This window comes from Phocoena phocoena, chromosome 1 (assembly GCF_963924675.1).
Source record: "Phocoena phocoena chromosome 1, mPhoPho1.1, whole genome shotgun sequence".
In the NCBI taxonomy this organism is placed as follows: domain Eukaryota; kingdom Metazoa; phylum Chordata; class Mammalia; order Artiodactyla; family Phocoenidae; genus Phocoena; species Phocoena phocoena.
The window spans coordinates 43,792,775-43,809,897 of NC_089219.1; the positions used below are offsets into that span (position 1 = coordinate 43,792,775).

The 17,123-nt window shown below is 36.7% G+C and overlaps 1 protein-coding gene across 3 annotated transcripts in view; it reads right to left on the minus strand.

Annotated features, from left to right (window-relative positions):
* The window catches only part of TUT4 (terminal uridylyl transferase 4), a 119,680-nt gene that overhangs the window by 60,489 nt on the left and 42,068 nt on the right, over positions 1 to 17,123 (minus strand). For all 3 annotated transcript variants that reach the window (XM_065875897.1, XM_065875892.1, XM_065875895.1), the window contains exons 5-6: positions 2,984 to 3,161; positions 1,108 to 1,196 (exon numbers count right to left, since the gene is read on the minus strand). In XM_065875897.1, coding sequence (XP_065731969.1) covers positions 1,108 to 1,196; positions 2,984 to 3,161 — 267 coding nt within the window. The remainder of the gene's footprint in view (positions 1 to 1,107; positions 1,197 to 2,983; positions 3,162 to 17,123) is intronic.

Here is a 17,123-nt window from a genome sequence, read left to right on the forward strand (position 1 = left end):
GAAATCAGTTTACCAAATGATTTCTAAAAAGAAGTTGTTGAGATAAGAAATTTAAGGGATATTGACAACTGGCAGCGTGGCCAAAAGGCTTAGATTAAAATACTACTTTAAATAACAACCATGTCAAATATTTAGCTTAAATGTGTACTTTGCTGCTATTTAAAAAGCATTTAATAATCATACCTTACTTGTAAGTTAACGACTATATCAGACTAGAAATTAAAACATCAAATTTTCACCCAAATCAAACCTCCTTGAGCATAAACTTATTATTCAAAAAGTTAAAAACACATAAAATATCAACTGATTATTTTAAATGTTTGATATGTCAGTAAATAAGCAATGTTAGCAATGCTAAACAATATTGGTATTTTGCTAATGGTCCTAGCCACTACTTATTAAAAGTACCTATAATGTGGGGCTTCCCTGGTGGCGCAGTGGTTGAGAGTCCGCCTGCCGATGCAGGGGACACGGGTTCGTGCCCCGGTCCGGGAAGATCCCACATGCCGCGAAGCGGCTAGGCCCGTGAGCCATGGCCGCTGAGCCTGCGCGTCCGGAGCCTGTGCTCCGCAACGGGAGAGGCCATGACAGTGAGAGGCCCGCGTAACGCCAAAAAAAAAAAAAAAAAAAAAAAAGTACCTATAATGTACCAGGCACTATACAAAACATACTTGGTATATATATCACCTTATTTAATATTGAAGTTATTATTCCTATCTTGGAAATTAGAAACTGAGGCTCAAGAAGGTCAAGTAACTTGCTCATTGCAGCCAAGATTTGAACATCTACAGATGTATGATTTCAAAATTCTTTCCTCTTTCTATACTGCTTACCATAAGCAATAACTGTTCAACACGTTCAAATACAAGCATTTTCCTTTTTTTGACCACCTTCCTCTTCTTTTTTTTTTTCTCCCTTATTTTCTTTAATTCCACCTATGTCTGACAACTAAAAAGTACTTTCCAAAAGCACTGTTAAATCATGATGGTAACATTCTACAAGCCAGAGTTTTATATTCTCCTATATCTTCTCTAAAAAGATAACCAATAAACAATACCAAGTACTAATTAAGAACCATACAGAAAAGGGTCTTGTCTAATTACTTACCTTGGGAGGAAATTTTATATCTATATTAACATCACTACTTTTCAGAGCAAACTTAGTCAGAGACGAGCCATACAACCTAAGTGAACACTCTGGAAATGAAGGAAAAATATCATACCATGAAACAGCATGCAAATATGAGAACTTTAAAAAACAGTGATAGGAAAACTGCATATATTTCAATTCTGTGTCTTCCAATTCTAATACAGCAATTATAGAAGAATAATATCCTTTTCTAACTGATCTACAAAATAATAAAAATGTTTCTCAGTTATAGGGTTCAGGAAGAGAGAAATAACTCATTCAAGTTCAGTGTTTAAACAAAATTTTAGTAGTAATTCATTTAGGAATAACTAGAAGTATGTTTCACATTTAATATGTAACAGTAAAGAATGTACTAACCTAGCTATAGCTACTGTCACAAACTACATATTTTTTTAGATATTTATATTTACTTAAGAAATAGCTCTTTAAATGAGGAAGGGATCACAGACATTCAGCCAATGCTCTTTAAAAACACAAAGTGAAGCCAAGTCAATTGATACTGCAGACCCAAAACCAAAAAAACCTCTGGTTTTCAAGAGCTCACAGAACAAAATAAATAGGAATAATAACATGCTACCTACATCTTTTGCAAACTATCAAATATGTTATTTCAAAAATCATAATACGGGACTTCCCTGGTGGCGCAGTGGTTGGGAGTCCGCCTGCTGATGCAGGGGACGCGGGTTCGTGCCCCGGTCCGGGAAGATCCCACATGCCGCGGAGCGGCTGGGCCCGTGAGCCATGGCTGCTGAGCCTGCACGTCCGGAGCCTGTGCTCCGCAACGGGAGAGGCCACAACAGTGAGAGGCCCGCGTACCGCAAAAAACAAAAACAAAAACAAAAAAAATCATAATACGGTAAATTTTTAAATGATCTCAGCAGAGGGCAAGTTGGAAAATAACATGATTGGGACTGATCATGGGATGTTTAGTATGTTAGGAAGTGTTAAGTTTGTACTCAGTTGAATTTATAAAAGTCTACTTTTCAAGTTCACAAAATGTCTGAAAGTCATCCAAGTCATTAAAATCATAAATATTTCACTTCTATTCTTATAATAATAAGTAAATTATTCTTATGTATAATTTAAATTAGTATCAATGTGTTTTAGATAGAAAACTACATTATAGAAATAATAAAGAAAAATTAAAATTTCAAATTCTTTCTTATAAATCTCACAATGGCTTGATATAAAATTATAATTTATCAACTGTCTAAAATCCCTTCGGTGGTAAGAAACAAGTCTTACTTAATATCCATTTACTTAAATTCAGTATTAATGCAAAAAGATGATGAGGGCTAAGCAAATAATCTATACATAAATGTCTACAATAAATCTGACCCAACTCCCCCTTGTGCCAAAAACATAAGCTTTCTGTAAAGAAAGATCAAGAGTCAAAAAAAGAAATAAAAGTGTAAATTTTACCTCTAACTTCCTTAAAGTAAATTAATTTTCCCCACCATCAAGCAATAGGAATTTTATTCAGTAACTAGTTCAACTGTATATACTGAAATAAATATGACTAAAATGTCCATTCAGAAGTCAATGATACTGAAAATTTAATATAAAATATAATATTCAAGCACTAAGCAATTAATCTTGTATCTGACATTTTAAAAATCTTTTTTTCTTATTACAAAAATTATGCTGTGCCGTAATTCTCCATTTTCCTTTTCTGAAATATCTTCCCCCCAAAAGTCATTTACAAATAATTAATCTACTGTTAAGATGGAGAAAAAAAGAGAAAGAAAAACATTAAGAATTTACCCTAAGTTCAAGAGGAAGCAAGAGGAAGAGTTGTGTCATTTTAAAAATTAAGTATAAAATGAAGCTGTACCTGGTAAAAATGCTGTTATAACCTTTGACATTTCCTCCACAATTTCCTGACGAACTCTGAGGTCATCATCTGTTATTCCTTGTTCTTTTGATAATTCAATAACTGCAACACTTAAAGCAGCCAAGTGGGCAAGGGAAGGAGGTGGCAGAGAACGAAGCTCACTTTCTTCCTGTTTTTCCTATTAGTGTGACGTTTAACAACAACAATATAAAAAAAGATTTCTATTTTAATGTCCTCGTATTTAGGAGAGAAGGACATAATCAACATATATGCACCTTCTATTGCCAGATTTGAGAAACCTAGGATATGGAACTGAACAAAAGAGACAGAGATCCCTGCCTTTGTGAAGCAGGATTGAAAGAATGAGAGGTGCTGTGGGGGAGGTTGCTATTAAACATTTAAAAAATAAAACCTGTTTTACTTTACCGTGTGCATAAATTCTGAAATGCTACATCAAAGCCAAGATTCCATAAGTAACAACATTTAGCTGATCATTTTGTTGCAGCCAAGAGACGCTGTCTTAGGTATAGCAGAAGGTCTTGAATGTCTCTGATTGGCATGTACAGTACCAGATTAAATGTTCACAGGAAAACATCCTAAACAATATGGCCATGTATTTGATACACTGCCTCCCATTTAAAACTGATTTCGCTGTTATTTTATACAAAACTAGGCAAAATGTTAAAAAAAAAAAAAAGCCTCTATTCTGCTAAAAGTTTGAAAGCCAATTTAAAGCAAGGAGCTGAAGAGGGACTATATTATATATGCACAATGATTTTTTAGATTAATTGATTACTCTGATTTTAAAAACTACATGCTAACTGCAAAAGCTACATGAATTATAAGAAAAGAAGAAAATCACCCACCAGCTCACATCCTACTATTCCATACATTTTTCAACATAACAGACCATACCATTTCTTTAATATTATAACAAAAACATTTTCTATTATCACATTTCAGTCAAAAAACAATCTCTTATTTTTTTTGAGATATGGAGCTCCCAAAAAAATAATCAAAAGTAGTTTATTTTTCCCCCTCCCCCACTCAATATAGTAAAACAAAGACTTTGGTCTATTCCTAATTCTATTCTTTGTTACCATATTCAGTCTTAATGTAAATCAAGTTTACCTATGGTACAGAATAATCAAACACAAGAAGTAAGACAACCTTGTTTTTATAAGTTTCTGAGATCATTTCTGCAACCTTAACTATAAACTACATCTTAGATGAGCATCTAAGTTTTCAGGACTACTTTCTTTTTAGGATTTGTTCAAGGTATTAAAAGCAATATACTTAATGAAAAAATGATACAAAATTAACATGCAACAAAATTATCTTTATTTCTAGATTGAAAATAAGAGGATAAAAGACAGTGAACACTCTTTTATCTATGCTATCCCGCATGCTGCAATAAGAGCCTGCATGCTGCGACTAAAGATCCCGCATGCTGCAACAATCCTGCTTGCCAAAACTAAGACCTGGCGCAGCCAAATAAATAAAAATAAATTTTTTTTTTGGAAAAATAAGCCTATTCTACCTCCTTTAGGATACTGTTCCATCAAACATTCTCATTTATATCCTCGTATCATTGATCATCCTGTCAACCTGATATCTTCATATATCCTCTGTCATAAATATGATCAATTAAATCCCTACGCTTCTGTAACTTACATTCTAGTTAGAGAAAATAGACAACAGATAAATAAATATATATGATGATGTCAGGTAGTGTTATTAAGAAAAATAAAACAGGGTAAGAGGCTACAGACTGTTGGGAAGATGGTATTATTTTAGAATAGAGTAGACAAAGAAAGCCGCTCTAAACAGGTGAAGAGACCTGAAAGTGAAGAAGAGAGACATTTAAATTTCTGGAGGAAGAGCATTCAAGACACAGAAAACAGTAAATGCGAAAACTCAGAGGCAAAAAAGTACCTAATCTTATTTAAAGAGAGCAATATTTCTGGGGCTAAGTAACGAAGTGGTGACTGTGAAACATGATGAAACTGAAAAGTTAACTAGAAGCCAAATATTGTATAACCTCATGAAACTTGATAAGGGCTTAGAATTTTATTTTAAGTTGCGAAGCTACTGATGGGCTATAAGTAGGAAGGAACATCATATACTTTATTTATTTATTTATTTATTTTTATTTTTGTGGTACGCGGGCCTCTCACTGTTGTGGCCTCTCCCGTTGTGGAGCACAGGCTCCGGACGCGCAGGCTCAGCGGCCACGGCTCACGGGCCCAGCCGCTCCGCGGCATGTGGGATCTTCCCAGACCGGGGCACGAACCCGTGTCCCCTGCATCAGAAGGAGGACTCTCAACCACTGCGCCACCAGGGAAGCCCTATCATATATTTTAAAAGAACAATTCTGGCTACTGAATGAAGAAGACTGGGTGAGGGGGTGGGGCAGGGCAAGAAGTGAGATAAATTGGAAATAGTCCAGGTGAGAGATAGAAAACCCTTAAGCGTCTAAAAACAAATGTTAAAACTAATGAACAAAAAATTAAATACAAAGAAAACATACTAAAAGCAGCAAGGGAAAAACAACAAGTAACACACAGGGAATCCCCATAAGGTTAACAGCTGATTTTTCAGCAGAAACTCTGCAAACCAGAAGGGACTGGCAGTACATATTTAAAGTGATGAAGGAGAAAAACCTACAACCAAGATTACTCTACCCAGCAAGGATCTCATTCAGATTTCATGGAGAAATTAAAACCTTTACAGACAAGCAAAAGCTGAGAGAGTTCAGCACCACCAAACCAGCTTTACAACAAATGCTAAAGGATCTTCTCTAGGCAAGAAACACAAGAGAAGGAAAAGACCTATAATAACAAACTCAAAACAATTAAGAAAATGGGAATAGGAACATACATATCAATAATTACCTTAAATGTAAATGGATTAAATGCTCCCACCAAAAGACACTGACTGGCTGAATGGATACAAAAACAAGAACCATATATATGCTGTCTACAAGAGACCCACTTCAGACGTAGAGACACATACAGATTGAAAGTGAGGGAATGGAAAAAGATATTCCATGCAAATGGAAACCAAAAGAAAGCTGGAGTAGCAATTCTCATATCAGACAAAACAGACTTCAAAATAAAGACTATTAAAAGAGACAAAGAAGTACACTACATAATGATCAAGGGATCGATTCAAGAAGACGATGTAACAATTGTAAATATTTATGCACCCAACATAGGAGCACCTCAATACATAAGGCAAATGCTAACAGCCACAAAAGGGGAAATTGACAGTAATACATTCATAGTAGGGGACTTTAACACCCCACTTTCACCAATGGACAGATCATCCAAAATGAAAATAAATAAGAAAACACAAGCTTTAAATGATACATTAAATGAGATGAACTTAATTGATATTTATAGGACATTCCATCCAAAAACAACAGAATACACATTTTTCTCAAGTGCTCATGGAACATTCTCCAGGATAGATCATATCTTGGGTCACAAATCAAGCCTTTGTGAAGTTTTAGCCACAACAATCAGAGAAGAAAAGGAAATAAAAGGAATCCAAATCGGAAAAAAAGAAGTAAAGCTGTCACTGTTTGTAGATGACATGATACTATACATAGAGAATCCTAAAGATGCTACCAGAAAACTACTAGAGCTAATCAATGCATCTGGTAAAGTAGCAGGATACAAAAGTAATGCACAGAAATCTCTGGTATTCCTATACACTAACGATGAAAAATCTGAAAGTGAAATCAAGAAAACACTCCCATTTACCACTGCAACAAAAAGAATAAAATATCTAGGAATAAACCTACCTAAGGAGACAAAAGACCTGTATGCAGAAAATTATAAGACACTGATGAAAGAAATTAAAGATGATACAAATAGATGGAGAGATATACCATGTTCTTGGATTGGAGGAATCAACATCATGAAAATGACTCTATTACCCAAAGCAATCTACAGATTCAATGCAATCCCTATCAAACTACCACTGGCATTTTTCACAGAACTAGAACAAAAAATTTCACAATTTGTATGGAAACACAAAAGACCCCGAATAGCCAAAGCAACCTTGAGAACGAAAAAAGGAGCTGGAGGAATCAGGCTCCCTGACTTCAGACTATACTACAAAGCTACAGTAATCAAGACAATATGGTACTGGCACAAAAACAGAAATATAGATCAATGGAACAGGATAGAAAGCCCAGAAATAAAGCCACGCACATATGGTCACCTTATCTTTGATACAGGAGACAGGAATATACGGTGGAGAAAGGACACCTCTTCAATAAGTGGTGCTGGGAAAACTGGACAGGTACATGTAGAAGTATGAGATTAGATCACTCCCTAACACCATACACAAAAATAAGCTCAAAATGGATTAAAGACCTAAATGTAAGGCCAGAAACTATCAAACTCTTAGAGGAAAACATAGGCAGAACACTCTATGACATAAATCACAGCAAGATCCTTTTTGAACCACTTCCTAGAGATATGTAAATAAAAACAAAAATAAACAAATGGGACCTAATGAAATTTCAAAGCTTTTGCACAGCAAAGGAAACCATAAACAAGACCAAAAGACAACCCTCAGAATGGGAGAAAATATTTGCAAATGATGCAACTGACAAAGGATTAATCTCCAAAATTTACAAGCAGCTCAATAACAAAAAAACAAACAACCCAATCCAAAAATGGGCAGAAGACCTAAATACACATTTCTCCAAAGAGGATATACAGACTGCCAACAAACACATGAAAGAATGCTCAACATCATTAATCATTAGAGAAATGTAAATCAAAACTACAATGAGATATCATCTCACACCAGTCAGAATGGCCATCATCAAAAAATCTAGAAACAATAAATGCTGGAGAGGGTGTGGAGAAAACGGAACACTCTTGCACTGCTGGTGGGAATGTGAATTGGTTCAGCCACTATGGAGAACAGTATGGAGGTTCCTTAAAAAACTACAAATAGAACTACCATATGACCCAGCAATCCCGCTACTGGGCATATACCCTGAGAAAACCATAACCCAAAAAGAGTCATGTACCAAAATGTTCATTGCAGCTCTATTTACAATAGCCAGGAGATGGAAACAACCTAAGTGTCCATCATCGGATGAATGGATAAAGAAGATGTGGCACATATATACAATGGAATATTACTCAGCCATAAAAAGAAACAAAATTCAGCTATTTGTAATGAGGTGGATGGACCCAGAGTCTGTCATACAGAGTTAAGTAAGTCAGAAAGAGAAAGACAAATACTGTATGCTAACACATATATATGGAATTTAAGAAAAAAAAATGTCATGAAAAACCTAGGGTTAAGACAGGAATAAAGACACAGACCTACTAGAGAATGGACTTGAGAATATGGGGAGGGGGAAGGGTAAGCTGTGACAAAGTGAGAGAGTGGCATGGACATATATACATTACCAAACATAAAACAGATAGCTTAGTGGGAAGCAGCCGCATAGCACAGGGTGATCAGCTTAGTGTTTTGTGACCACCTAGAGGGGTGGGATAGGAAGGGTGGGAGGGAGGGAGACGCAAGAGGGAAGAGATATGGGAACATATGTATATGTATAACTGATTCACTTTGTTATAAAGCAGAAACTAACACACCACTGTAAAGCAATTATACTCCAATAAAGATGTAAAAAAAAAAACTAATGAACAAATTCAGAAAACTAGCAGGATACAAATCAGCACACAAAAATCATTTGCATTTCAATACACTAACAATGAACAACCTGAAATAAAATAATTCCCCTTAAAATAGCATCAAAAAGAATAAAGATTTAAGAATTAACCAAGAAGATGAAAGAGGTACAGTGAAAAAGACAAAACATGGCTTAAAGAAATTAAAGACGACATGAATAAAGAGAAAGATAATCCATGTTCATGGATTGGCAGACTTAATATTGTTAAGATGTCAACAGTATCCAAAGCAATCTACATATTCAATGCAATCCCTATCAATACCCTAATGACTTTTTCTTTTGCAGAAATAGGAAAAAAGATCCTAAAATTCACCTGGACTCTCAAGGGACCCCAAATAGCCAAAACAATCTTGAACAAGAGGAACAAAGCTAGGAGACTAACATTTCCTGATTTCAAAACTTACTACAAAGCCACAGTAACCAAAACAGTATGGCAGTGGCATAAATATAGACACAGAGGCCAATAAAATAAAATAAGAGAGCCCAGAAATAGATGTTCATATATAAGGTCAAATGATTTTTAATAAAAATGTCAAGAACATTCAATGGGAAAGAACTTCCTTTTCAAAACATGGTGCTAGGAAAGCTGGATATCCACATGTAATGTGGATCCTTGTTTTACACCACATACAAAAATTAACTCAAAATGGATCAAAGATCTAAACATAAGAGCAAAATTATAAAAGTCTTAGAAGAAAACAAAAGAGAAAAGCTTCATGACCTTGGATTTGGAAATGATTTTTTGGATATTAAACAAAAACACAGGAAACAAAAGAAAAAACAGACAAATTGGACTTCACGAAAATTAAAACCTTTTGTGTATCAAACAACACTACTAAAAGTGTAATGGAATAAAAATTTGCAAGTCATGTGTATGATACAGAATTAATATCCAGAACATATGAAGAACTCTTAAACTACAAGAAAATAACCCAATTCAAAAGTGGTCACAGGACTTAAATACACATTTCTCCAAAGAAGATATATGAATGGACAATAAGCACATGAAAAGGTGCTCAACATCACTAATCATTAGGAAAATGCAAATCAAAAGCACAATGATATACGACTAGGATGATTATTATCAAAACAACAACAACAACAGAAAAAACAACAACAAGATTTTGTGGATATGAAGAAATTGAACCCTTGTGTATCACTGGTGGGAACGTAAAATGGTACAGCCTCTGCAGAAAACAGCATGGCAGGTCCTCAGAAAATTAAACATAAATTTACCATTTGACTCAGCAATTCCACTTCTGGGTATATACACAAAAGAAATGAAAGTAAAGATTCAAACAAGTATTTCTACACCAATGTTCACAATAGCAAACAGTAAAAACAACCCAGACATCCATCCATGGATGAATGGACACACAAAACATGGTATATACTACATAGAATGGAATATTATTCAACATTAAAAAGGAAAGAAATTCTGACACGTACTGTACTACAATATGGTTGAAGCTTAAAGACGTTACGCTAAGTGAAATAAGCAGAATAGGACAAATATATAATTCCACTTATATGCGGCACCTTCAATAGTCAAATACAGAGACAGAAAGTAGAGCGGTGGTTACCAGGAGCAAGGGTGAGAGAGAAATGAGGAGTTATTGTTTAATGGATACAGGGTTTCAATATAAGTTAATGAAAAAGTTCTGGAAATGGATATTGCAGATCATTGTACAACAATGTGAATGTACTTAATGTCACTGAACTGTACACTTAAAGATGGTTAAAATGGTAAATATTATGTCATATATATTTTACCACAATAAAAAAATTGTTTTAAACCTTCAATGGCACCAATAGGATAATGCACCACCTTCTTAACATGGAATATACAGCAATTTAGTTTCAGCATGCCTTTTTAGGCCCTCCTCCAACCATTCCCTCCCCATAACATCTGGGGCAGATATCCATAGTTAAATAGTCAGCAGCTTCCAAAGACTATATGTGATATTGGGTCTCCACATCATTACTCACATCATGACACTCTTTCTTGTATCCATCTGGTGAAACTCTAATCCCTGAAGTTGTAATTTAAAGGTCAAATATTCAGTGAAGGCTTCTTAATGTCTTTCCCTTTCCAACATAATGAAATGCTCCCTTTAATTCATGATTAATAACATGCTATGCATTCCATCACTTTACTTTCTGAGGTAATCACTTATTCTCCTCCTTTTAAACACTGCCTCATCTACTGGCTTGTGTTTTCAACAAGTAAGCACTCACTACCTCTATAATAACAGCAACAACAACCACCACTTATTGAGTACCCACTATGGGCTTGGCATTGTGCCAGGGGCTTTAGAGCTATTATGTCACTTAAGTCTTAAAATACACCTCCTTAGGGAGCTATCATCAAAATCATTTTATAGGGGGCAGAGTCAAGATGGCATACTAGGAGAGCACGGATTCACATCTCCTCACAACCAGGGCACTTACCAGGCACCAGTGTGGGACCACGGACACCTAAGGGAAAAGGGCGAACCCCCAGCGACTAGGTAGGATGTGGGGCATGGGGGGAGTGATGGGGGAGGAGAAGTAGAGGTGGGATGGGACTGGTGCCCCTGAGGGGCAGCTGGGGGAGGGGAAGGGATCCCATGCCAGAAGGAGGATATTGGGGAACCACTGGGAGGGCAGAGGATCAAAAGGGAACGTGGTCAGTCAGGTTTCCCCTGCCCACCTGAGCCCCCAGGAACCTGCTGAGACTCTGGGCCTGATCCTCTGCACACTGAGGCCCCCTCCAGCAGAGCGGGTCCTGAGGGAGTGGGAGAGAGGGAAGGGGGAGCAAAAGTAAAGGCCAGACCTCTGGGACCAGCACCCCTGAGGGGTGGCTGGGGGAGGGGAGGAGCTCCTACACCCAGAGGGAACCACCCATGGTTAGGGGTCCAGCGGCAACAGTGGAGACCCTGGGGAAGATGGTGGGGAGGAGCATGAAGGAACGCAAAAGAACTGGGCCAGCACTTTCCCCGTCCACTTAGGCACCCCAGGCCTAAACCTCTGCCCTGGAAGCCTCCTTCCTGCCGCTCAGAGCCCAAGCCCTGCCCCTACACCCCCATCCAGGTCCCTACCTCTACATTCGGAGACACCCTCCAATGCACTGGGCCTAAACCCCACCCATACACCCTCACTCAGGGCCCTACCTCCAAACTCCGGAACTCCACACTCCAGAGGCCCTCCTTTCCAGGTGCTGCCCCTCCCCTTCAATGCCCAGATCCTAAGCAGAGGTCCTGGGCCACGCTTGCATAAGCCCCGTTCAAGCATCACCCACCCGACCCACCTAGGTCCCTGCCTCAATTCCACCCCCGCCTAAACCCTGCCCCCATAGCCAAGGCTTCTTTTTTTTTTTTCCTCTTTTAGATTGGGGTTCTGTTTTACCTTGTTGATTCATTGTTCTTGATTCTTCTATATTTTTATATTTCCTAATAAATCTTTTATTTTTCAAATTTTATTTTATTCTTTATACTTTGTTATTGTTCTCCCCTTTTGGCTAGTTCCCCTCTCTTTATTTTCTTTTTCTTTTTTCTGCTGTGGTTTTATTTTACCTTGTTGCAGTTGTTTCAATTAGTTTTATTTTTTCCTAATGTATTTTTTATCTTTCTAATTTTATTTTTGTATTCTTTGATATTGTACTGCCTTTTTTTTTTTTTTTTTTAACCACACCACGAAGCTTGGAAGATCTTGGTTCCAAGGCCGGAGGTCAGGCTCAAGTTCCGGTGGTGGGAGCTCTGAGACCAAACCACTGGACTAAGAGAGAACCTCAGACCTCAGGGAATTTTAATCAGAGTGAGGCCTCCTGTAGGTCCTCATCTCACCACCAAGGTCCAGCTCTACCCAACTGCCTGAAAACTCCAGTGTTGGACGTTTCAGGCCAAACAACCAGGAAGACAGGAATACGGCATCACCCATCAAAAAGAGGAAAAAAAAAATTTAATGACAGAAAAATATGTTACACATGAAGGAGCAAGGTAAAAATCTACAAGACCAAATAAATGAAAATGAAATAGGCAACCTACCTGAAAAAGAATTAAGAGTAATGATAGTAAAGATGATCTAAAATCCCAGAAACAGAATGGAGAAATACAAGAAACATTTAACAAGGATCTAGAAGAAGTAAAGAGGAAACAAACAGTGATGAACAACACAATCACTGAAATTAAAAATACTCTAGAAGGAATCAATAGCAGAATAACTGAGGCAGAAGAACGGATAAGTGACCTGGAAGATAAAATGGTGGAAATAACTGCCAGAGAGCAGAATGAAGAAAAAACAATGAAAAGAATTGAGGCCAATCTCAGAGACCTCTGGTACAACACTGAACACACCAACATTCGAATTATAGGGGTCCCAGAAGAAGAAGAGAAAAAGAAAGGGGCTCAGAAAATATTTGAAGAGATTATAGTCAAAAACTTCCTCAACAAGGGAAAGGAAATAGTCAATCAAGTCCAGGAAACACAGAGAGTACCATACAGGATAAACCCAAAGAGAAACACACCGAGACACATATTAATGAAACTATCAAAAATTAAATACAAATATTAAAAACATCAAGGGAAAAGCAACAAATAACATACAAGGAAATCCCCATAAGGTTAAGAGCTGATTTTTCAGCAGAAACTCTGCAAGCCAGAAGGGAGTGTCAGAACATATTTAAAGTGATGAAAGGGAAAAACCTACAACCAAGATTACTCTACCCAGCAAGGATCTCATTCAGCTTCGATGGAAAAATTAAAACCTTTACAGATAAACAAAAGTTAAGAGAATTCAACACTACCAAACCAGCTTTACAACAAATGCTAAAGGAACTTCTCTAGGCAGGAAACACAAGAGAAGGAAAAGACAATAACAAACCCAAAACAATTAAGAAAATGGTAATAGGAACATACATATTGATAATTACCTTAAATGTAAATGGATTAAATGCTCCCACCAAAAGACATAGACTGGCTGAATGGATACAAAAACAAGACCTGTACATATGCTGTCTACAAGAGACCCACTTCAGACCTAGGGACACATACAGACTGAAAGTGAGGGGATGGAAAAAGATATTCCATGCAAATAGAATTCAAAAGAAGGCTAGAGTAGTAATCCTCATACCAGACAAAATAGACTTTAAAATAAAGACTATTACAAGAGACAAAGAAGGACACTACATAATGATCAACGGATCAATCCAAGAAGAAGATATAACAATTGTAAATATTTATGCACCCAACATAGGAGCACCTCAATACATAAGGCAAATACTAACAGCCATAAAAGGGGAAATCGACAGTAACACAATCATAGTAGGGGACTTGAACACCCCACTTTCACCAATGGACAGATCATCCAAAATGAAAATAAATAAGGAAACACAAGCTTTAAATGACACATTAAACAAAATGGACTTAATTGATATTTATAGGACATTCCATCCAAAAACAACAGAATACACTTTCTTCTCAAGTGCTCAGGGAACATTCTCCAGGATAAACCATATTCTGGATCATAAATCAAGCCTTCGTAAACTTAAGAAAATTGAAATCATATCAAGTATCTTTTCTGACCACAATGCTATAAGACTAGATATCAATTACAGGGAAAAAAATGTAAAAAATACAAACAGTACACTACTAAATAACCTAGAGATCACTGAAGAAATCAAAGAGGAAACCAAAAAATACCTAGAAACAAATAACAGTGAAAACACAACAACCAAAAACCTATGGGATGAAGCAAAAGCAGTCCTAAGAGGGAAGTTTATAGCTATACAATCCTACCTCAAGAAACAAGACATATCGCAAACAAACAATCTAACCTTACACCTAAAGCAATTAGAGAAAGAAGAACAAAAAAACCCCAAAGTTAGCAGAAGGAAAGAAATCATAGAGATCAGATCAGAAATAAATGAAAAAGAAATGAAGGAAACAATAGCAAATATCAATAAAACTAAAAGCTGGTTCTTTGAGAAGATAAACAAAATTAATAAACCATTAGCCAAACTCATCAAGAAAAAAAAGGGAGAGGACTCAAATCAATAGAATTAGCAATGAAAACGGAGAAGTAACAACTAGCACTGCAGAAACACAAAGGATCATGAGAGATTACTACAAGCAACCATATGCCAATAAAATGGACAACCTGGAAGAAATGGACAAATTCTTAGAAAAGCACAACGTCCCGAGACTGAACCAGGAAGAAATAGAAAATATAAACAGACCAATCACAAGCACTGAAATTGAGATCGTGATTAAAAATCGTCCAACAAACAAAAGCCCGGGACCAGATGGATTCACAGGCGATTTCTATCACACATTCAGAGAAGAGCTAACACCCATTCTTCTCAAACTCTTCCAAAATATAGCAGAGGGAGGAACACTCCACAACTCATTCTACAAGGCCACCATCACCCTGATAACAAAACCAGACAAAGACGTCACAAAGAAAGAAAACTACAGGCCAATATCACTGATGAACATAAATGCAAAAATCCTCAACAAAATACTAGCAAACAAAATCCAACAGCACATTAAAAGGATCATTCACTATGATCAAGTGGGGTTTATCCTAGGAATGCAAGGATTCATCAGTATACGCAAATCGATCAATGTGATAAACCATATAAACAAATTAAAGGAGAAAAACCATTTGATCGTCTCAATAGATGCAGGAAAAGCTTTCCACAAAATTCAACACCCATTTATGATAAAAGCCCTCCAGAAAGTAGGCATACAGGGAATTTAACATAATAAAGGCCATATATGACAAACCCACAGCCAACATCCTTCTCAAGGGTGAAAAACTGAAACCATTTCCACTAAGATCAGGAACGAGACAAGGTTGCCAACTCTCACCATTATTATTCAACATAGTTTTGGAAGTTTTAGCCACAGCAATCAGAGAAGTAAAAGAAATAAAAGGAATCCAAATCGGAAAAGAAGTAAAACTGTCACTGTTTGCAAATGACATGATACTATACACAGAGAATCCTAAAGATGCTACCAGAAAACTACTCAGGCTAATCAATGAATTTGGTAAAGCAGCAGGATACAAAATTAATGTACAGAACTCTCTTGCATTCCTATATACTAATGATGAAACATCTGAAAGAGAAATTAAGGAAACACTCCCATTTACCACTGTAACAAAAAGAACAAAATACCTAGGAATAAACCTACCTAAGGAGACAAAAGACCTGTAAACAGAAAACTGTAAGACAGTGATGAAAGACATTAAAGATGATACAAACAGATGGAGAGTTATACCATGTTCTTGGACTGGAAGAATCAACATTGTGAAATGACTATACTACCCAAAGCAATCTACAGATTCAATGCAATCCCTATCAAACTACCAATGGCATTTTTCACAGAACTAGAACAAAAAACTGTACTATTTGCATGGAAATACAAAAGACCCCGAATAGCCAAAGCAATCTTGAAAAATAAAAACGGAGCTGGAGGAATCAGGCTCCCTACTTCAGACTATACTACAGAGCTACAGTAATCAAGACAGTATGGTACTGGCACAAAAACAGAAATATAGATCAATGGAACAGGATAGAAAGCCCAGAGATAAACCCACACACATATGGTCACCTTATCTTTGATAAAGGAGGCAAGAGTACACGATGGAGAAAAGACAGCCTCTTCAATAAGTGGTGCTGTGAAAACTGGACAGCTACATATAAAAGAATGAAATTAGAACACTCCCTAACACCACACACAAAAATAAACTCAAAATGTATTAAAGACCTAAATGTAAAACCAGACACTATAAAACTCTTAGAGGAAAATATAGGCAGAACACTCTATGACATAAATCATAGCAAGATCCTTTTTGACCTACCTCCTAGAGAAATGGAAATAAAAATAAACAAATGGGACCTAATGAAACTTAAAAGCTTTTGCACAGCAAAGGAAACCATAAACAAGACCAAAAGACAACCCTCAGAATGGGAGAAATTATTTGCAAATGAAGCAACTGACAAAGGATTAATATCCAAAATATACAAGCAGCTCATGCAGCTCAATATCAAGAAAACAAACAACCCCATCCAAAAATGGGCAGAAGACCTAAACAGACATTTCTCCAAAGAAGATATACAGATTGCCAACAAACACATGAAAAGATGCTCAACATCACTAATCATTAGAGAAATGCAAATCAAAACTACAATGAGGTATCACCTCACACCGGTCAAAATGGCCATCATCAAAAAATCTACAGACAATAAATACTGCAAAGGGTGTGGAGAAAAGGGAACCCTCTTGCACTCTGGTGGGAATGTAAATTGATACAGCCACTATGGAGAACAGTATGGAGGTTCCTTAAAAACTACAAACAGAACTACCATATGACCCAGCAATCCCACTACTACACATATACCCTGAGAAAACCGTAATTCAAAAAGAGTAA